At 33.6% G+C, this 16,913-nt stretch overlaps 1 protein-coding gene across 4 annotated transcripts; it reads right to left on the bottom strand.

The window, feature by feature from the left end:
• Positions 1-638: 638 nt before the first annotated feature.
• On the bottom strand, positions 639-16,578 carry Pabp2 (poly(A) binding protein nuclear 1). Of its 4 annotated transcripts, none has more exons than XM_022082242.2 (7): positions 16,172-16,578; positions 15,420-15,569; positions 15,174-15,288; positions 13,518-13,585; positions 10,453-10,647; positions 9,254-9,381; positions 639-2,741 (listed from the first exon to the last, which is right to left on the bottom strand). In XM_022082242.2, exons 2-7 carry the CDS (start codon positions 15,561-15,563, stop codon positions 2,702-2,704), a joined length of 690 nt encoding a protein of 229 aa, XP_021937934.1. In that variant the 5' UTR covers positions 15,564-15,569; positions 16,172-16,578; the 3' UTR covers positions 639-2,701. The 4 variants fall into 4 exon arrangements, with proteins under 4 accessions (XP_021937934.1, XP_021937936.1, XP_021937933.1 ...); XM_022082244.2 differs by lacking the exon at positions 16,172-16,578 and adding an exon at positions 15,875-16,088 and having other exon boundaries at positions 639-6,422; XM_022082241.2 differs by lacking the exon at positions 16,172-16,578 and adding an exon at positions 15,875-16,088.
• Positions 16,579-16,913: the final 335 nt, after the last annotated feature.

The following is a 16,913-nucleotide window of genomic DNA, read 5'->3' as shown; positions in this document are numbered from 1 at the left end:
TCAGGCTTCATTGAGGATAGAAAAAAGTCAGGCTTTAGTGGGGGTACAGGAAACACAATGAAGATAAAATTTGGGCTTGGCCTGGTCAGATAAAATTATAAAATTACAGCCAATGTAATGTCTACCACATTCAGCAATGAAACCATTATTTATGCATTCATGGTGATAAAACATTATAGTACCACACCTCACTTCTTCTGACAGTGAATCCTACATTAGGTGCTAAAAGTAGTCACTTCTAGCATCCACACACAATTGGACACAATGCTCCAAACTGACAAACACATGTAACATGTCTAAAGTAACTGCAGCAGTCCTGATATGTTTTTCTTTGAATCTCCCTGTGGAGCCCACTGAAAAGAGAAATCTACCCGAACAAGCCAAACAGCATCAATGAGCTAAAAACATTCACCACGATGTTGCATGAATGTTACAGCATTTGCCAATTTGGAGTGTCATGTTCAATTGTACATGGACACCAGAGGTAATTAATGTCAGCACTTTATGTTATGGGATGTATTTCACAAGAACTAAGGTATGTACCAACATATGATAAATATTTGTGCTTAAATATTAATGTTGAAAGTATAGGAATTCTAAAGAGAGGATCATCCTACAGCCATCAACAAATGTCACTGTTCTTAGTTCCTAAGGCATATCTTTATTGAGATACTCTTTACATCAAAATTAAATTACATCATCTTTTTACATTTCTTTTGTTTTGTTTTTTATTAATCTTTTTTCTCTGCCTTTCTCAAAGTTGTTATCTTTTTTTTAACTTTGTACCTTTTAAGAACCCCCAAAATCCTGAAAAACAAGGCGCATTTCAAGCACTTGATATCCCCTGGTGGTTCCTGAAAAACACAGTACACACACGAAACAGGAGAGGGAGAACATAAGGTTAATGAAATAAAAATTATAAGTAGCTGGGATTGGAAAATAGGGTTCAAATCACTGTGTCATTTTCTTTGCATGGCATTCAACTGGTGCTCCATAAAGGAGTTAACAAATTAAACAATACAGTATGCACAGTACATTCTGAACATTATATCTACTACTATTATCAGATGAATTCTAGTCTTAATTTCAGAAATATGCTACCTAACCATATTCTTGAATGACATTAATAAATTCACACTGTCATTAAACAACAATTCACTTCATTATTTATAAGAAACTCAATACTACCATATGTAAAAAACTAGTCCCCTTTGATTGTAGTTGCATAACCAGGATAATACTTCCTTAAGCAAAAAACTGTATCCACAAACACTAACAGAAACATACAAATGCATAAGATTATTGCAGACACCTACAATTTCTAAACAGTACACACACCTGTTACTTGAATAATGAAATGTTAATAATGTCAATGTAAAATAAAAACATAGGTAGCAAATAATAATGGATTATTATTAAACATATAGGCTCCCACAATAATGATCTCAACTGTACATTTCATTAGTATTTGAGAGACTGAAATTGTATCTAAATTCTTTACTTAAGAAAGACATTTTTTCTTTTACTGATTACACCTCTACAACCAAGACAGAATCCAAGTCATATATATGTCCTGCAGTGAAAATGATTGCTTCAACATACTTCAGAATTTATGCCATGTTTTGCATTTTATAGACCAGTATTTCAAACAATAAACCTGTTACATTTATATTTGCAAATATTACCATATTTTCATCATGAACAATGACAAACAAGTGAAAGCTAAAAGAGCTTACTGATACATGTATACTGAGGAATGTTCCACAATACTGCAAATGACTGCTATATGAACAAGAACCTATTACATTCAGTATCAAACCAGTCCCACAAAACCAAACCAATGAACAGGAGTACATTAAATTTAGGTAGTCAGTCAAATTAATTAAAATCAAATGACAAATTACCCAGGATAATGCCACATTAATACACCACATACACAATGTGTATTTCCCATAAGTACAGATCACAAAAAAGTGATTAAAACACAGAATATTTTTCAGATCCATACTCTCCTATGATACTTCAATAGCCCTTCACAAAACATCAGTGCTGATTAAAGTGGTTTGATTCACATCAAATGTAATTCCAGCATACCGCATTACAGTCCCCTCATTTAGCACTTTCTTGTTTGTCACAGCTGGCCCTTAAAACATATCCATGTGGAAAGAAGCAATATGATTGTCTTCTGGACAACAGAGAATTATTCTCCCAAACTACACCAAAGCACAAGATAGTATAATTATATAATTTCCTACACAATAATTTTTGTTATTTCATTGCGGTCTCATTGATGCACACTTTCTAATGTAATTCCACAAATAAAATGCAAATGTTGCCATAGTTTTAGAATCCCACTAGTGTCAAAGTGTATAACAATACAAACATGCCATACTTCACGTACACCCACATAAGGAGCAAAATTAATAAAAGCAATAGCTTTTTTATCATTGGGGAAAAAAAGAACTTGTTCCTGAATGCAAAATGCTTGCACTCCAACTTCCACTCACACATGCATTCTCTTAATGCTAGTTATAATATATATATCAAAGTTTGTTCCTTGAGGGATAAGGGATGAGGATATAAACATAAAGAAATACATACAGTGAACACAGGTTTCCATCACGAATTCGTGAATTTATGCCATGTGAGGAAATCTGCAGTGAAAGTTCTCGAAAGCTCACCCAAGGTCACGGTGATAGGCTCAGTATGGCATGTAGTATGACGATCTTCCACGATAACCCCTGCGAAATGACAGGCAAATAGTTTAGAGAAGAGACCAATTCAGAGAAATGTTTCCATTCAACATCTGGCACTATGACAGAATTCTAGTGTGACGTCTCTGTTACGTTACCATTCCAAAACAAAATGTGCAATTCAAATGTTTTGCCTGGAATACTAACAAGCTTGAAAAGTGTTTTCATATTGGAATACATGAATTATGTGCATGCATTCTTTGCAATGTGCATTTATAGGTATTACATCTGCCTTGTCCCACAAAACAAATTTTGAAAATTTCAAAATAACCTACTTTTCAACATTTATTAATACCCACAATTTCAAAATTTTGTTAATATTTCAATAATCCAGAATTACAAATTTTATAATTCCCACATTCAAAATTCATTTTTAAACACCTAACCATAACTTCCTTAACAAAAACTAAACAAACATAACCTAACTGACACTAACATGTCTTAACCTGTTCAAAACCAATCATAACATACACCACAATTCCCATATACATCAATAAAAACTTCAATTACCACAGCAACCATTATGAATGGATTGACAGACACAACCAGCCCATAACGTATTCTCACTATACACCTTATGAAAAGAATGCATAAATATTAAATGTATTGTTGCCAGATGCTTAGTCATTCAAAGAAAATGAGATTTAAGCCAAGTGATCAGAAAATTCCTTACAGTGAATGCAATTTATAAGCCTATGCCATATTTAATGAAGCAAACATAGGAACCATTTTTCAACCATAGCTTAAAACTGTCGAGTTGTGGACAAAGTCAACAAATTTCTTGATTTGTAACTACAATTCCATGATTTTATAATTTAGAAAATCGACAAAGTGAAAAGAAAAATTTCCCACAGAATATGTTGTGCTTGTCATTACTGTCCAACAAAATACAATGGTCTAAAGGTGAGCTGACTATCGGCTACTGCAACACAACTATTCATGACATATGTGTTCTGTTATGTTGTGGTGGCAATGTGGTGCTGGGACAGGTTTTCTCATTTCTCCTATTCCTCTGGCATTTTATACAAATTTTTCCTTAGTCATTATATCATCCCCACTAAGCTACATAACCTTGGCTGTATTTGACAATACAGAAAAATGACAGGCCAGAGAACATTGCAATGACGAGGAGATTCACTGTATGTGCTCTTTACCAAATATTATTAAGATGATCAAATCGAGGGGGGATGAGTTTGGTGTGAAATATGGAGGCACAGATCAGGAGTCAATATTAAGTTGGATCTTACAGAAAGTTGGCAAGAGGGTGCAAACTGGATTCATTTGACACAGTAGTGGGCTCTTGTAGACATGGCATTGGACCTGCATATTACAGAAAAGGTGACGAGTTTCTTGACTAGCTGGTGATTATCAGCTAAGAAAAACTCTACTTCATGGAGTTTTTTTTAGTAATTTAACAAAGCATGTTGAATAACCCATCGGAGAGTATACATACAATGAAAAATTAATTTTTGTTCTCCATACCATCTTAGGAACATTTTTAAGGGCTAAATATTTACTGATTGACCTTGTTTCAAGTGATAACTTTTAAAATCTTCATGTGATTTTGGATTCAAAATTAAAATTACATTGATATGTTTAACATTTGTCAAAAGTCTACAGGAATTATTATGCCTATAGAAAAGCATTCAGACATGAATTTTGTCAAACTGACAGCATGAAATGTTCTTATTCACACTACCGCTTGTTTAAACCTGCAAACATACCTGATACCAAACATACTTCCAAAATTAAATACTTTAAATATCTGTAAACAGCAATACATGTACACACACTAAAAATATACAAGCATACTCACAACTAATTAAACATTTCAAATTATAGCTGAGACCAAGTGTCAGTATTCCTTGTCAGTATCGTCTTCCATTGAAGGAAATACTATTTATGGCGCAAAGACATACAAACACTATTTGCAATTATTTTCATTCTGTTGTGCCCATTTATAAAAATATTTCATTCTACAGAGATATATGAAACAATTTTTTCTCACCATCTACATAAGGCACATGATGAGGATTCAGTGCAAGAGCCTTGAGCTAATCCACCTGTGCATAGAAAATATATATCTGTGTATACCTAAAGAGCACAGTAACAAATTTGTACTTCAGTATCCTATTTTCTGGCAGTTTTCTACTTAGTAATAATATTTGTTTCTGTCAATGCAACACACTCTTTTTATTTTAATATAGTGACAAAGTTATAGAGTCTAAACATCAATATAAATTGGAGAAGAAACCAAGAAAGAACATGCATAAAAGTTTAAAGCTAACAATGAATGATTTCTGCAATATTTCCTGGTGGAATAGAATACTCCTACCCACAGGGCCATCCTACTGGACCCAAGCAAAGACATGGATGCCACTGCAATCACACTCAGCAGAAACTACTACACACCCAAATTTCAAAAAATACAACCACCAATTTAGGGCACCCAAACATAAACAGCCACTGTATCTGTATTAGCATAAACACTAATTACAATAAATCAATATACTGCACTGTTAACACTACACAGAATATGTATATGAAATACATACAATTGATAGGTATCATCTATCATGATTTAGTGCTGAAAAACCAGTCACAAACTACAATTCACTGCAGGCAGTGTAGCTAGATCACCTTTAAACCAGGGGTTATCAACCTTTACCAGACCCAGGAGAACATTCATCCCTTTTTAATGACTTGTATGTAAACTGCACAGTTATAAATAAAGACAAGTTACTAAACAGCACTGCAATTTATTAAAAAAGCTACTAAATTAATAGTACTACTAGATAAACACATAATGCTCAATAACTTTCTTTATCAAAATCGGTCATTATTGAGATACATGAAACTGCTTTGCATTTGCTGCAATAATTTTTCAACATTTGGTTTAATGTACATTGCTGGAATTTTCATGTATTCCTCAACATGGACATCAGCATAACTTATCTTAGCTCTTGTTCTAACATTCTTAATTAAACTGAACAGTTGCTCATAACATTAGATACTACCAAATACTGACAACATAAATCAAATGAGTTGTTTGATACCACGTAACTATTTTTCATCATACAAGGTGACAAATTACAAAGGCAAGAACCACACAAAACACCAGAGCTAAAAAATTCTCATTTAAATTGCCAATGTATGGAATGCCTTAAAATGTCCTTTTAAAACTGCACTGTGTTTCAAATGAATAATTGAGGTGGGACTAATATTTCAAAATGTATGTTTTTGTCATTACATATTGAAAACATTTATCATTGTTAGGCTTCTGTTAGGCCAAGCACCTCTGAAATGTCAGTCAATTTCTACCCAACTACATCGCACAACATCCCATCTTCATGGCAAAGAAAGGCTGTTTTTCATCTCTCTTAAAACACATCCAAAAAGACATACAAAATACTCCTCTGGATTAATACATCAGATAACAAGATTCTGATATGTTTACTGTTACATGCATATCACTCTAATATAACAGCTATCTTCCAAAAACATGATTATGATAGTCTGTTTAAAATGTCAGTATGAGCACAGAATTACACAATGTTAAGCCAAACAGGTTTCACTATTAATTCTATACTCTCACGATGCACTTCATCTTGAACATTATTTATGTCTAAAATCCGTGTGCTGTCAGCAGGTCACCACGCACCACCATAACTACCAAGAAATAGGATTTTCTAAGTAACAACAAACAAGATTTAACAGCTCAACCATATCCACAACATTAGGAATGATACAATCCAATAATAAATCTCAAATCCTTAACTAGTAACAGGAAGACCCAGCTGTATAACAAACACACCAGGGAAAGAGCAAGAGGATTGATAGTAAGACTGTGACCTCAAATAATGGTGACCATTTTCAAGATAAGTAAAATTACATCCCACACGCTGTGAACAACAAAAGGAAGTCTAGTCACACAAAAAGATCACACTCCCACTGATAACATATTAAACTTAAAGTTTCAGTGCTAATTATGACAAAATAATCGAGAAAAATTTTGGCCTCCCATGCAACTACCAATATAAAATTCATTGTCCTTTAGTCACACTTTCTCATGGTGTATTTTTTTCTAGATATGATTTTGTAGAATATTTAAGTCTCATATGTACTCACTCCCAGCCAAAATTAAAATCTACAAAAATGCAGAGCATCATAAAGGAAATTATTATGACAGAGCGGTTTTCCAGTTAGGTCTCTAAAATACATTATGGTAGGTAGTATGGTGTCCTACATAGAAGACAAAGGTTAAAACTGTAACACACACAAAGTATGTATTTATCCAAACACCAAGCACCTGTGATTTGTTAGCAAGAACAAGGGTAAATACTGCTTACACCAAAACTCACACCTGATAAATTCCTTAGTCACTTCCATTTGTGGTTAATCTTTATCATTTATTTCCTTATGATCCACCTTACTGTCATTCTGTAATTTCACTTTCAGTACTTCAAGTCATCATTTACCATGAAGTATCACACAAAAATTCTGTTTTTCTTGTCTCTCCCAATGGTTAGTACATGCCATGCCCACTGTAGCCTCCTAGATTTCATTATCTTAACAATACTAGCTAATAAGTATATCCCATGAGAGTCTTCAATATATCCTTCTATACCCAAATATTTTCCTGATCATTTTGTTTGTAAAACACTTGTAATGTTCCACACCCATACATATCATGTGCAAAAATCAATGTTCTAGATATGTGTATACAGGTAGCCCTCGATTTACGCCGGGGATGCGTTTCTGGACAAACCAGCGTAAACGGAATCGGCATAAATTGAAACTCTTTTATAATGTAAATCAATAGGAAGTCAATGACATGCGTTCCCAGCACCCAAACATTGACGAGTAATATAATGGCATTACATTTAAAGCTCTGAAATAATGGAAATAGAATAAAAGGAATTTAAAAAATATATTTTATACACATATAATCAGCAATTCGTTGGTCCCTGCGATTGACTGCGATTCTTTCACGTGACTGATGTGTACAGTCATCTCTGCTATTATGCGATAGTTGCATTCATGTAAGATGCTGACCTATAGAAAATCGCGTAGTAAAAATAACCCTGGTACATCCGCTGGGATTAAATTAGTCCTTTGGAAGTCTAAAGCGCCAGGAATGAAACAGCATAAGAGCAAACTCACATATGCAAAAGTTTGCATTTCAAAAACAGCTTTTACCCATTCACTGATCTCATTGGAGCAAATTCGTGTGAACGAAACATATGTAATTGCAGAGAGATTATAAATAATTATAATTTTTATTCAAAATCAGCGATATAAGAATTGCGATTTAGAATAAGAATCAGTATGAGATACATTGTAAAACTTTATAAATAATAGTAATTTTTTTTTCTTCACTTTTTGACTTGCTGGTTTCAAAATAAGCGTTATACTGAATCGGCACAAATCAAGGGATACCTGTATACATATTTTGAAAGGATTTTGAGAAGATGTGATAGTTTTTGAACCGAATAACAAACATTTACACAATATATTCTCCTAATTTCATCATAAACCCAAATTTCTCCTTGTTACTGTTGTTCATAAATACTTCTTTTAACACATTCAATTTATTAACTACCTATTTCCATAACATGACTTCATTCTAATTCTAGTTTCATGGCATGCACATGTTTACTTTTTTCACATATATACTTTTTGTTCCTGTCCTGCATGAGATTGTGTATTGTTCTCAGTATGGGTAAACTACACAAAGTTATGTCAAAATCTGATAGAGGGATCAGAAATGAAGAGAGTGTCTAGAAGATATTCCGTTCTATTTCCGTCTTTTTATGCACAACAAAAGAGTCAAAAATCAACAACACAGCCAATTCTTATTATTTGTTTCAGCAGAATTTAACTATAGTCTTGCTGAAGCATTTCTCGACTTTCTTGTTTGACCCTTCAGTGTTTTTCAAAGATATAATACACGATAGCTGTCATACTACATGGCAATAGACACTGTAAGCCATGTTTTACAAAAGTTACCATCTTGCTACAAGTAAACAAATTTATAACATACCAAATAAGTTTTTTAGAACACACTCTAAATTCTGATCTTTCAGTTCAGGTCAAAACCACCTTGACAATATAGTCTTGTGACAAATTATACATCTGCATGAACAAGTGTCAAAGTTCTTGTGGTAAATTACAGTAAAATAGGGTTTATGCTAACATGCATCGACATAAGGTTCTCTATTAACAACTGCGTGCATTTATAAAATCAAACCATTAAAGTTCATAATAAAAATGTTTGATATGGTGGTAGGATCTTTTATGATTTAATTCTATAGTAGTATTTTGCTACAGTGCTCATTACATAAAGGTGAATATTTTTTCAGTCACACAGTTTGGATGTTTAACTGCAAAGTCACTAAAATAACAGATTCAATCACTGAGAAACACATTATGCAGTGAGCACAAACTTCTAGGTTTGGTAAAATGCCAGTGGGATCATTTAACACTGCATTAACAATTACCTTGGCCTTCTTGTTGGTCTATATCCATAATACGATGAACCCCTACCTCTTCCTCCACGATAGCCCCTTCCTCGTGGTGGTCGATTAGTCATGCTCATTCCAGGACGGTTTGTACGTTTTGGCATAACCTAAAACATTTTTTTTATCATTCCTGTTTCATTCATCAGAGGCAGTGTATTAAATATTGAACCATTCATAATTCATATATTTGTCACAGGCAAATAATCCAGTGTGGCTAGCTGTGAACTGCCAGACCTATAAAAACTGATGAAATATAATCTTAAAACTTTGCATACCGTGTAGTGTATTAGAATATAAAATAAGCAAACAAACAAACTATTAACACTATATGCTTTTGTAAAATACTCTATTTCATGATTTGTCTTCTAAACCATTTTCATTAAATTAATTAATTTCCCCATTGCCACTGATGATGACCTCTTGAGGTTGAAACACGTATGGCACTAGTGTCTTTTTAATAGTGTTACTAGTTTGTTTGTTTGCTTATTTTATATTATGATGAAATATAAACTACTACATTTTCTCAATAGAAGCTCTAATGTTTTGCTTCTAATCATCTGCACACATGCACTGCATAGCTTATATACCAAATGTCTTAGCTTTTTATGCACCAGGTCTGCAAAATGAGTAGATTCAGCATCCGACTAAAATTCTCTGAAATATGCTGTCACACACACTTTGCCATGGAAAAGAGATAAAACACAATTATGTTGGTACCGCCAAGCATTGGGGTGTACATTCTGCATGACCCGACTTCTACACCAGGAATTGCTACTGACATATATACACGTACAATGACACCTAATGAGTTTCTCTACATGCATTGGATTTTATCTCCGATTCAAGAAAGAACTTATATGAAAGATACGTAACACCAAGCCAACTACAACAGAAACTATTTTAACCATGTCACTGCTAATATGGAAACAACCCAATGCATAGGGAACTACTCAATTTGCCATCTTGCATTCCAACATATCTTTGTAAGTTATTTTTATTAACATCAAACTGTACTTTGAAAGACTGAGCATTTGTAATGGAGTCTTCTAGTCTGCTTAGAACATGTTCTACAGAAATGTTGAGTCCCAAGTCAATAAAATGAACAGTCAACTTTGAATACAAACACTGCAAATCATGGAAGTTAAAAATAAAATAACATTATCTACCACAGAACTTACCTTTATTTGTCGCCCTCTGAAAAGTGATTCATCCATTGCCATAGCAGTTTGCACAGAATCTCTTTCTGCAAATTCTATGTAAGCAAATCCTTTCGGATGACCATCAAATTTGTTACAGAGAATTGTTACTCGATTAATTGAACCACATCCATGGAAATGTTGCTCCAATTCTTCTGCAGTCGCACCATAGTCAACCTGGTAACACAAATCATGCTCCATTATTCAAAAACCTGTCAAATGAAACAAGTTTTAATTATTTGCCCACAAACATTCACAGAAAAAAATGGTTATGTAAAAAATAATTGCCACATATTTAACTATATATAACAAAATTTGGAAGTGTCTCCATATACAATGTTCAATTCAGATTTATGATTGACAAATTTACTTTTGAACCATCATCTATAAATTTACAAAGTACAGATAACTTGGGTGGCTTTGAAAGTATGACACAGTTCAAATATTTGGGAACAACTATTAACAAATCAAAATAATATTCATGAGGAAATTAGGAGACTATATTCTGGAAATGCTTGCTACATTTCAGTTCCAAATATTTCGTCTTCACATCTGATTTCTAAGAACCTAAAGATTAATATATACAAAACAATAATTTTGCCTGTTGTTTTAGAATAGAGTGTAGAGGATATTTGGGTCAAGGATTATTGGTCAGGAAGTTTGAGGGGAAGAGACCACTTGGGAGACATAGACAGGAGGATAACATCAAGTGGGATCTGTGGGACATAAGAGTTGTCAGTGAATGGATTTTGTTGGGCCAGGACAGGGACCAGTGGAGGGCTCTGGTTAATTCGGTGATGAACCTTCAGGTTCCCTAAACTACCTAGAGGTCAACCTAACATCACTCCCTGATGATGGAGACAGAGGTCTGATGCATCGGGGTTCTGTCTAGAACTAACACAGCTAGTTGCCCAAGGGGGTTTATCAAGTTAGTTGCTGTGAAAAGTTTCAAGTCATATAAGTGTAGAATCATTTGAAAATTCATACTTCAGCTTCAATATAAAATGAAACTAATTTGCCTTAATTACTCATATAAAGCAATTCCACGCAGCAGAGTCCTTGAAAAGCTAAAATTAGTCCAGCTAATCAAGAAATTCTCAGATTCTCAAAGAAGGTTCACAACTACATCCACAAAAGCCTGTCGCTGGTCCCTATCCTATCAAATCACACATATTTTATTGATCTCATATAGCTCAACTTGACTATATACAATACAATAAATAAAACCTACATTAATATGAATCAATGTTCAAATTTATTCACATATTCATATTTTGCCTATTTACTACTGAGACGCTTACACAGTAACCGTATCAACTGTGAATTCAAATGGACAGAGAGCATATTTTGCAAATAACTGTACTATCCTGGTATTTAAATGGAATTAGGAAACCCCATAAAAGTTACAATTTGAGATGAAGTTCTATGGTGCAAACACAAATGAGAAGACTAACTGTAAAAACTTACCATATTCAATGTCAACTGTATGAGAAAGGATTTGATATGACTGAGCAGAGGAATAATATCAAAAAATTGTTCCCTGACCTTCAAAATACTCTGTGCTTCAATGCCCTTTTCTGTTGGACATGAGAAAAACATTACTTGGTCATCTTTTTAAAACTTTTGACGATTTCTGTTCAACATCAAACATAGTTCTATCTCACATGAGTAAATGGTTTACTGATAACAATTTGACTAAATCTAGATAAAACGAATATAATAAAATTTATAACAAATAACTCATGCTGTAAGTATTGGTTATAGTGGGAAGTATATACAAGAGTCAATAAATACAAAATTCCTGGGTTTGCAAATTGATAATCACCTAAATTGGACAAATCATATTGATAAACTGATACCCAAGTAAAGGAGAGCATGTTATGCAGTTAGATCTCTGTTGCATGTCAGCAACACTGACACACTCAGATCAGTATATTTTGCCTATATTCACGCTACAATGAAGTATGGAATATTGGTGGGGGGGAAATTCATCAAACAGTAAAAGGATATTCACTTTACAAAAGAAAATTATTAGATTATTGGCTGGAGTGAAACCTATAAATTCATGTACAAGTCTATTTAAGAGATTAGAGATCTTAGTTCTTCCTTGTGAATACATATTCTCGTTAACGAACTTATTGTAAATAAATAAGAACTCTTTCAAAGTAATGCTGCTGTATAGTGTCAACACAAGGAATAAAAATCAGCTTCATAGACCAGTTGCCAACCTCTCATGCTTTCAGAAGAGTGCATATTATGCAGGAATCAAAATTTTCAACAGTCTACCATCAAGTCTCACAAGTCTTGCAAATAAGTATGAGCAATTTAATGTAGCATTAAAAAGATAATTACACTCCTTTTAATCTGTCAATGAATTTGTTGTTTACAAATACATTATAAATTATCTTCTGTGTGTAATGGGTAGATCTATTTGTAACATATCATTACTTTAGGTGAACCCTTTGTTTGTATTAAGTGAAATTTATACAATAGTATGAATTGTACTTTATAATATGTATTGTATTATTATTATGACTTTTTCCGCATCCTATTGTCATCTGACTATCTTATGGATCCATGGAATGTAATAATATGTATGTATGTATGAGCACTGTTGTTGCTTTTATCATCTATTTATATAAGCAAGTGATTGTTGGTAGCTTAGTTTGATTTCAGTCTTTGTGGAATAATATGTATGGATGAGTGAGTTGTTATAACCATTGCATTAATGATAATGCTGTTAGGGGTTTTGTGAGAATATTTCTGACTGTATGTATATTACTTTAGATTTTCCCATCATTCGTGACATGCAATTTATGAGTCTGATTCATAAACTTCTTTTAACAAACAGGTACAGGACTGAACATACAGAATGATCCTTGTGTGAAACCATTCCCCAAAATATGCATAATCATTCATACTTACCACTATCTTCACAAACATCAACACATAAAATAAAAATGAAGAAAAAGAATAAATGTGAAACTGCATGACTGGATGTACTCATTCTACATCAAAACAAAAACCAATCATGTGTTGCAACTTACATTGCCAACATAAATGGATCGATTATCAACTTCCATTTTTTCTTCCGTAGACATATTCAATGGACTAGCTGTAAACAGACATTTAATATAAAGATTAGGTGGAAAATAAAGGCAGCTAAAAAATTACAGGGTAAATAACAATAGTCAAGAGACAATAAACAGAGAGATAGAAATTGCACTATTCATATAAAGACTCTGTAAAGTGAGGAAAATATCAGGCACCAGAAACTGAGCCCAAACTTTCCAAAATGCTTCAGTTGGTGGTTCAATTGTTAATATCATTCAAACCATATCCAACCAATCAACACCACATTCTATATCCTAACAGTACAAGTTAAATTTAGCTGCCCAATCAAAAATAAATACATAGTGCAATAAATCCAGCCAGAAACATTAAATATTCCAAAAAGTAAACCATTTCTTTCAAATATATTTTCCCACATCACACAATGTCCTAATTCTACTCTCACATCCACTTCAATAACAACTTAGTTTCAACTGAGAATGACTTTCAAATCCAAAAAAATCAAAAATATAACTGTGCATAAAATCACAACTTACCAAGCACAAAAAATTATGTATCACCATCAATAACTGAAAATTTTACCAAAGTCACCCTATCACAAAGATGTCTCTATCTTTCACTGTCTTGGTTACCCCAAACAATCGTTCAAACATTTTCATCCTAGACGCATTCAAATGAATTATAGTGCCAACCACATGAAATACATGTCCATAATATTCTCCCCTTACTATAAACAACTTTTCCTGTACTGCTGATTTCATATTTTGACCCTTCTTGTTAAGTTCTTAATACTCCTCAAACCTAATGCCTGCAATCAGCTTATACCTCTCATAATCCACACTGATCTAAGGTTCTATTATATATGCCAAAACATGTAATACATTCTATGTAACATAACTTTAATCTTTGAAGCATTCTAAAATTCCAAAGCATACCTCCAAAAACCAGGTACAATTTCCCAGATGTTTAGATTCTCTGTATAATCTTAAATTTTTTCATAAAAATCTTTCAATTTTCTTCTTCATAGTACCATAAAAGTAACAGACCTAAGCATATGGTCACCTTAATGCACAGTTGCACCAAACTACCCCTCACATGCGACACCTTGCAAGTATCCAAAATACATATTGCTAGGATTACTTGTTATACATGAACAATGCTTTAACATCCTACTGTATTAACCAAAATTTTATCCTTTACCTGTGATAGACCAAAGAACAGGTACACGATCCTACCATGCCAGTATCAACCAACTTTGTCTTATAAATAAAATCCAAGGATTAGCAGTCACACCACATTACTACTACTCAACACGGTTTTGAATAAATCACCAACCATAACTCCAAGGCACACTTATATGATGATATATGGCTACATGTAATGCAAGAAGAGGGAAGTGATGGCGTGTGTTACTAAGAAACATATTTTCCAATAAAATGAAACCACCTTGTTTCCTTTTATCCATTATACCTATAGTAGATTGCTGTGTTTGCTTAGTCTGAAATGTACCATTCTGCTCGTTTCTCCACTCCAATCACTGTGAATACAAACAGTTAAAAAAAGAACAAAGGCACTCAAGGGTTTTAAAATAATATAAACACGCTGCATGAAGTCTGCATGTTTGTACTAACTTATTCCCGGCGGACTGCCAAGGTTCATCTGTTTATCAACTTCGGATTGTAACTGCTTTAATTTCTCTGCCTCTTCCTCCATTTCACGAACTCTTGCTTTTATTGCCTCCAACTCCTGAAATCGAGAAGCTATACTGATAAGGATCACTCTGAAAACTCTTGTGCAGACTTCTCACCAACACATTTTACATGAAAACAAATTTGTTAACTTGCGAAAACTGCCACATATATTAAAACAAAACTTACAGGATCATCGACTGCATTTGAGCCAACAACAGCCGCATCTCCTTCCCCTCCCTCTGCAGCTTCAACTTCCTGACCATTTTCTAGAGAATCCAAAGCTTCTAACTGGTCTTCTGTAGTAAGACCCAACTCTTCTGTTTCGGCCATTTTTCCCTGCAATTGCGAAGCAATTTATTTGCTACGTCACTTTAACCTCAAATATGTACATCTCAAATATATATATAAACTAATTTATTTAATATGGTAATCCCAAATTCAATTCAAAACTAAATCAGACAATCTCATTAATCTGAACTTAATTATCAATATACGCTACATACAAAACACACGACCAACGCCTTACTGGTACACTATTCAAAATACTTATGCGTAACCTATACGTCGATCATTATACACCATATGTGCCGGGAAAAACATAATTTTACTCATACACTGTGAAAAAATTTAAATTACATCACCTAAACTTTGATGATGATGGATAAACCACCACGTAACACAGACTTTGTAATGCCGGTTATATTGTCACTATATTCTTTTTATCACTTTAATCATGACGGCCAATATACAGAAATGAAACTTCCTTTCTCATACATAAATGTCATTCCGCAAAAAATTGACAGTGGAACCACGGTTCCGGAGAATCTGAAGTAAATACGTCTCTGTATTTGAATTATATTTAAGCAATAAATACAATGAAAGGAAGGTAGCTGAATGTAATGAAATGAAATGTCAAAATTATCTAGTCTACGACTCACTTCTACAAGCGATTCACAGCTCAGCTCTTTCCGCAATAACGGAAGCGGATTGTTGACTGCAGTAATGTAACACAATGCCAAGTTAACAGATGACGTTTCCTAGGTAACATAACAATGCACGCAAGCTGACCATTGTTGTCGGTCCATATTTACACATTGTTGATATGGATCTTACACGTTAGGTAACAACAATGCCGAATAAACACGACGTTCTATTGGTAATCATTGTTGTCGATTTGTTGATACAGATCTTACACATTTTCGTTACACGTTTTCCTTTCACCCTTTTGCCGAATGACCCTTCCGTATAGACGTATTTACGTCAAAAAGTGAAAGGAAAATGTGTAATGTTGTTATTATTGTTTAAATACATGTACTAATCCGTACAACAAATTTGTTTTACCAAATGGTCAGGAATATAATATCCATTATTTTATTCCTTCTGGCACATCCTGTTCTCAGGCAATCCAGGCTCTTCATGGCCCTACCTGCTTATAACAAAGTGAAGATGGTAAAACTATTATGTTATGCATTAATTTTCTGTTAAAATTATCAGATTTACAAAGTGGCAACACCCAATTTATTGTATAAAAATTAAGACTCCAATCATGGTCCATCCTTTTCCCCCAGTCCCTTGTTTCTGAAGCTGATACCAGGCTGTAACAGTATTGTCTGTTCTTTCTTTGAGCCCTTAAACACTATGAAAAGTATAAAAATGTTATCATTATCCCATATCTCTCTC

The sequence above is a fragment of the Zootermopsis nevadensis genome, unplaced genomic scaffold (genome assembly GCF_977971745.1).
Source record: "Zootermopsis nevadensis isolate Lab colony 2312 unplaced genomic scaffold, Znev_1.0 Znev_ptg000029l, whole genome shotgun sequence".
NCBI classification, from domain to species: domain Eukaryota; kingdom Metazoa; phylum Arthropoda; class Insecta; order Blattodea; family Termopsidae; genus Zootermopsis; species Zootermopsis nevadensis.
The sequence above is the reverse complement of the archived record's forward strand: the minus strand, read 5'-3'. Positions and strand labels throughout refer to the sequence as shown.

Excerpts from the sequence above, each read along its gene's own strand:
- Pabp2 (XM_022082242.2), bottom strand. The coding sequence starts at position 15,563 with ATGGCCGAAACAGAAGAGTTGGGTCTTACTACAGAAGACCAGTTAGAA. Across the intron at positions 13,586-15,173 it reads TGGCAGTCCGCCGGGAATAA|CTAGTCCATTGAATATGTCT; the intron begins GTTAGTACAAAC and ends GTCTGTTTACAG. Across the intron at positions 2,742-9,253 it reads AGACCAACAAGAAGGCCAAG|GGGTTATCGTGGAAGATCGT; the intron begins GTAATTGTTAAT and ends GTCATTTCGCAG.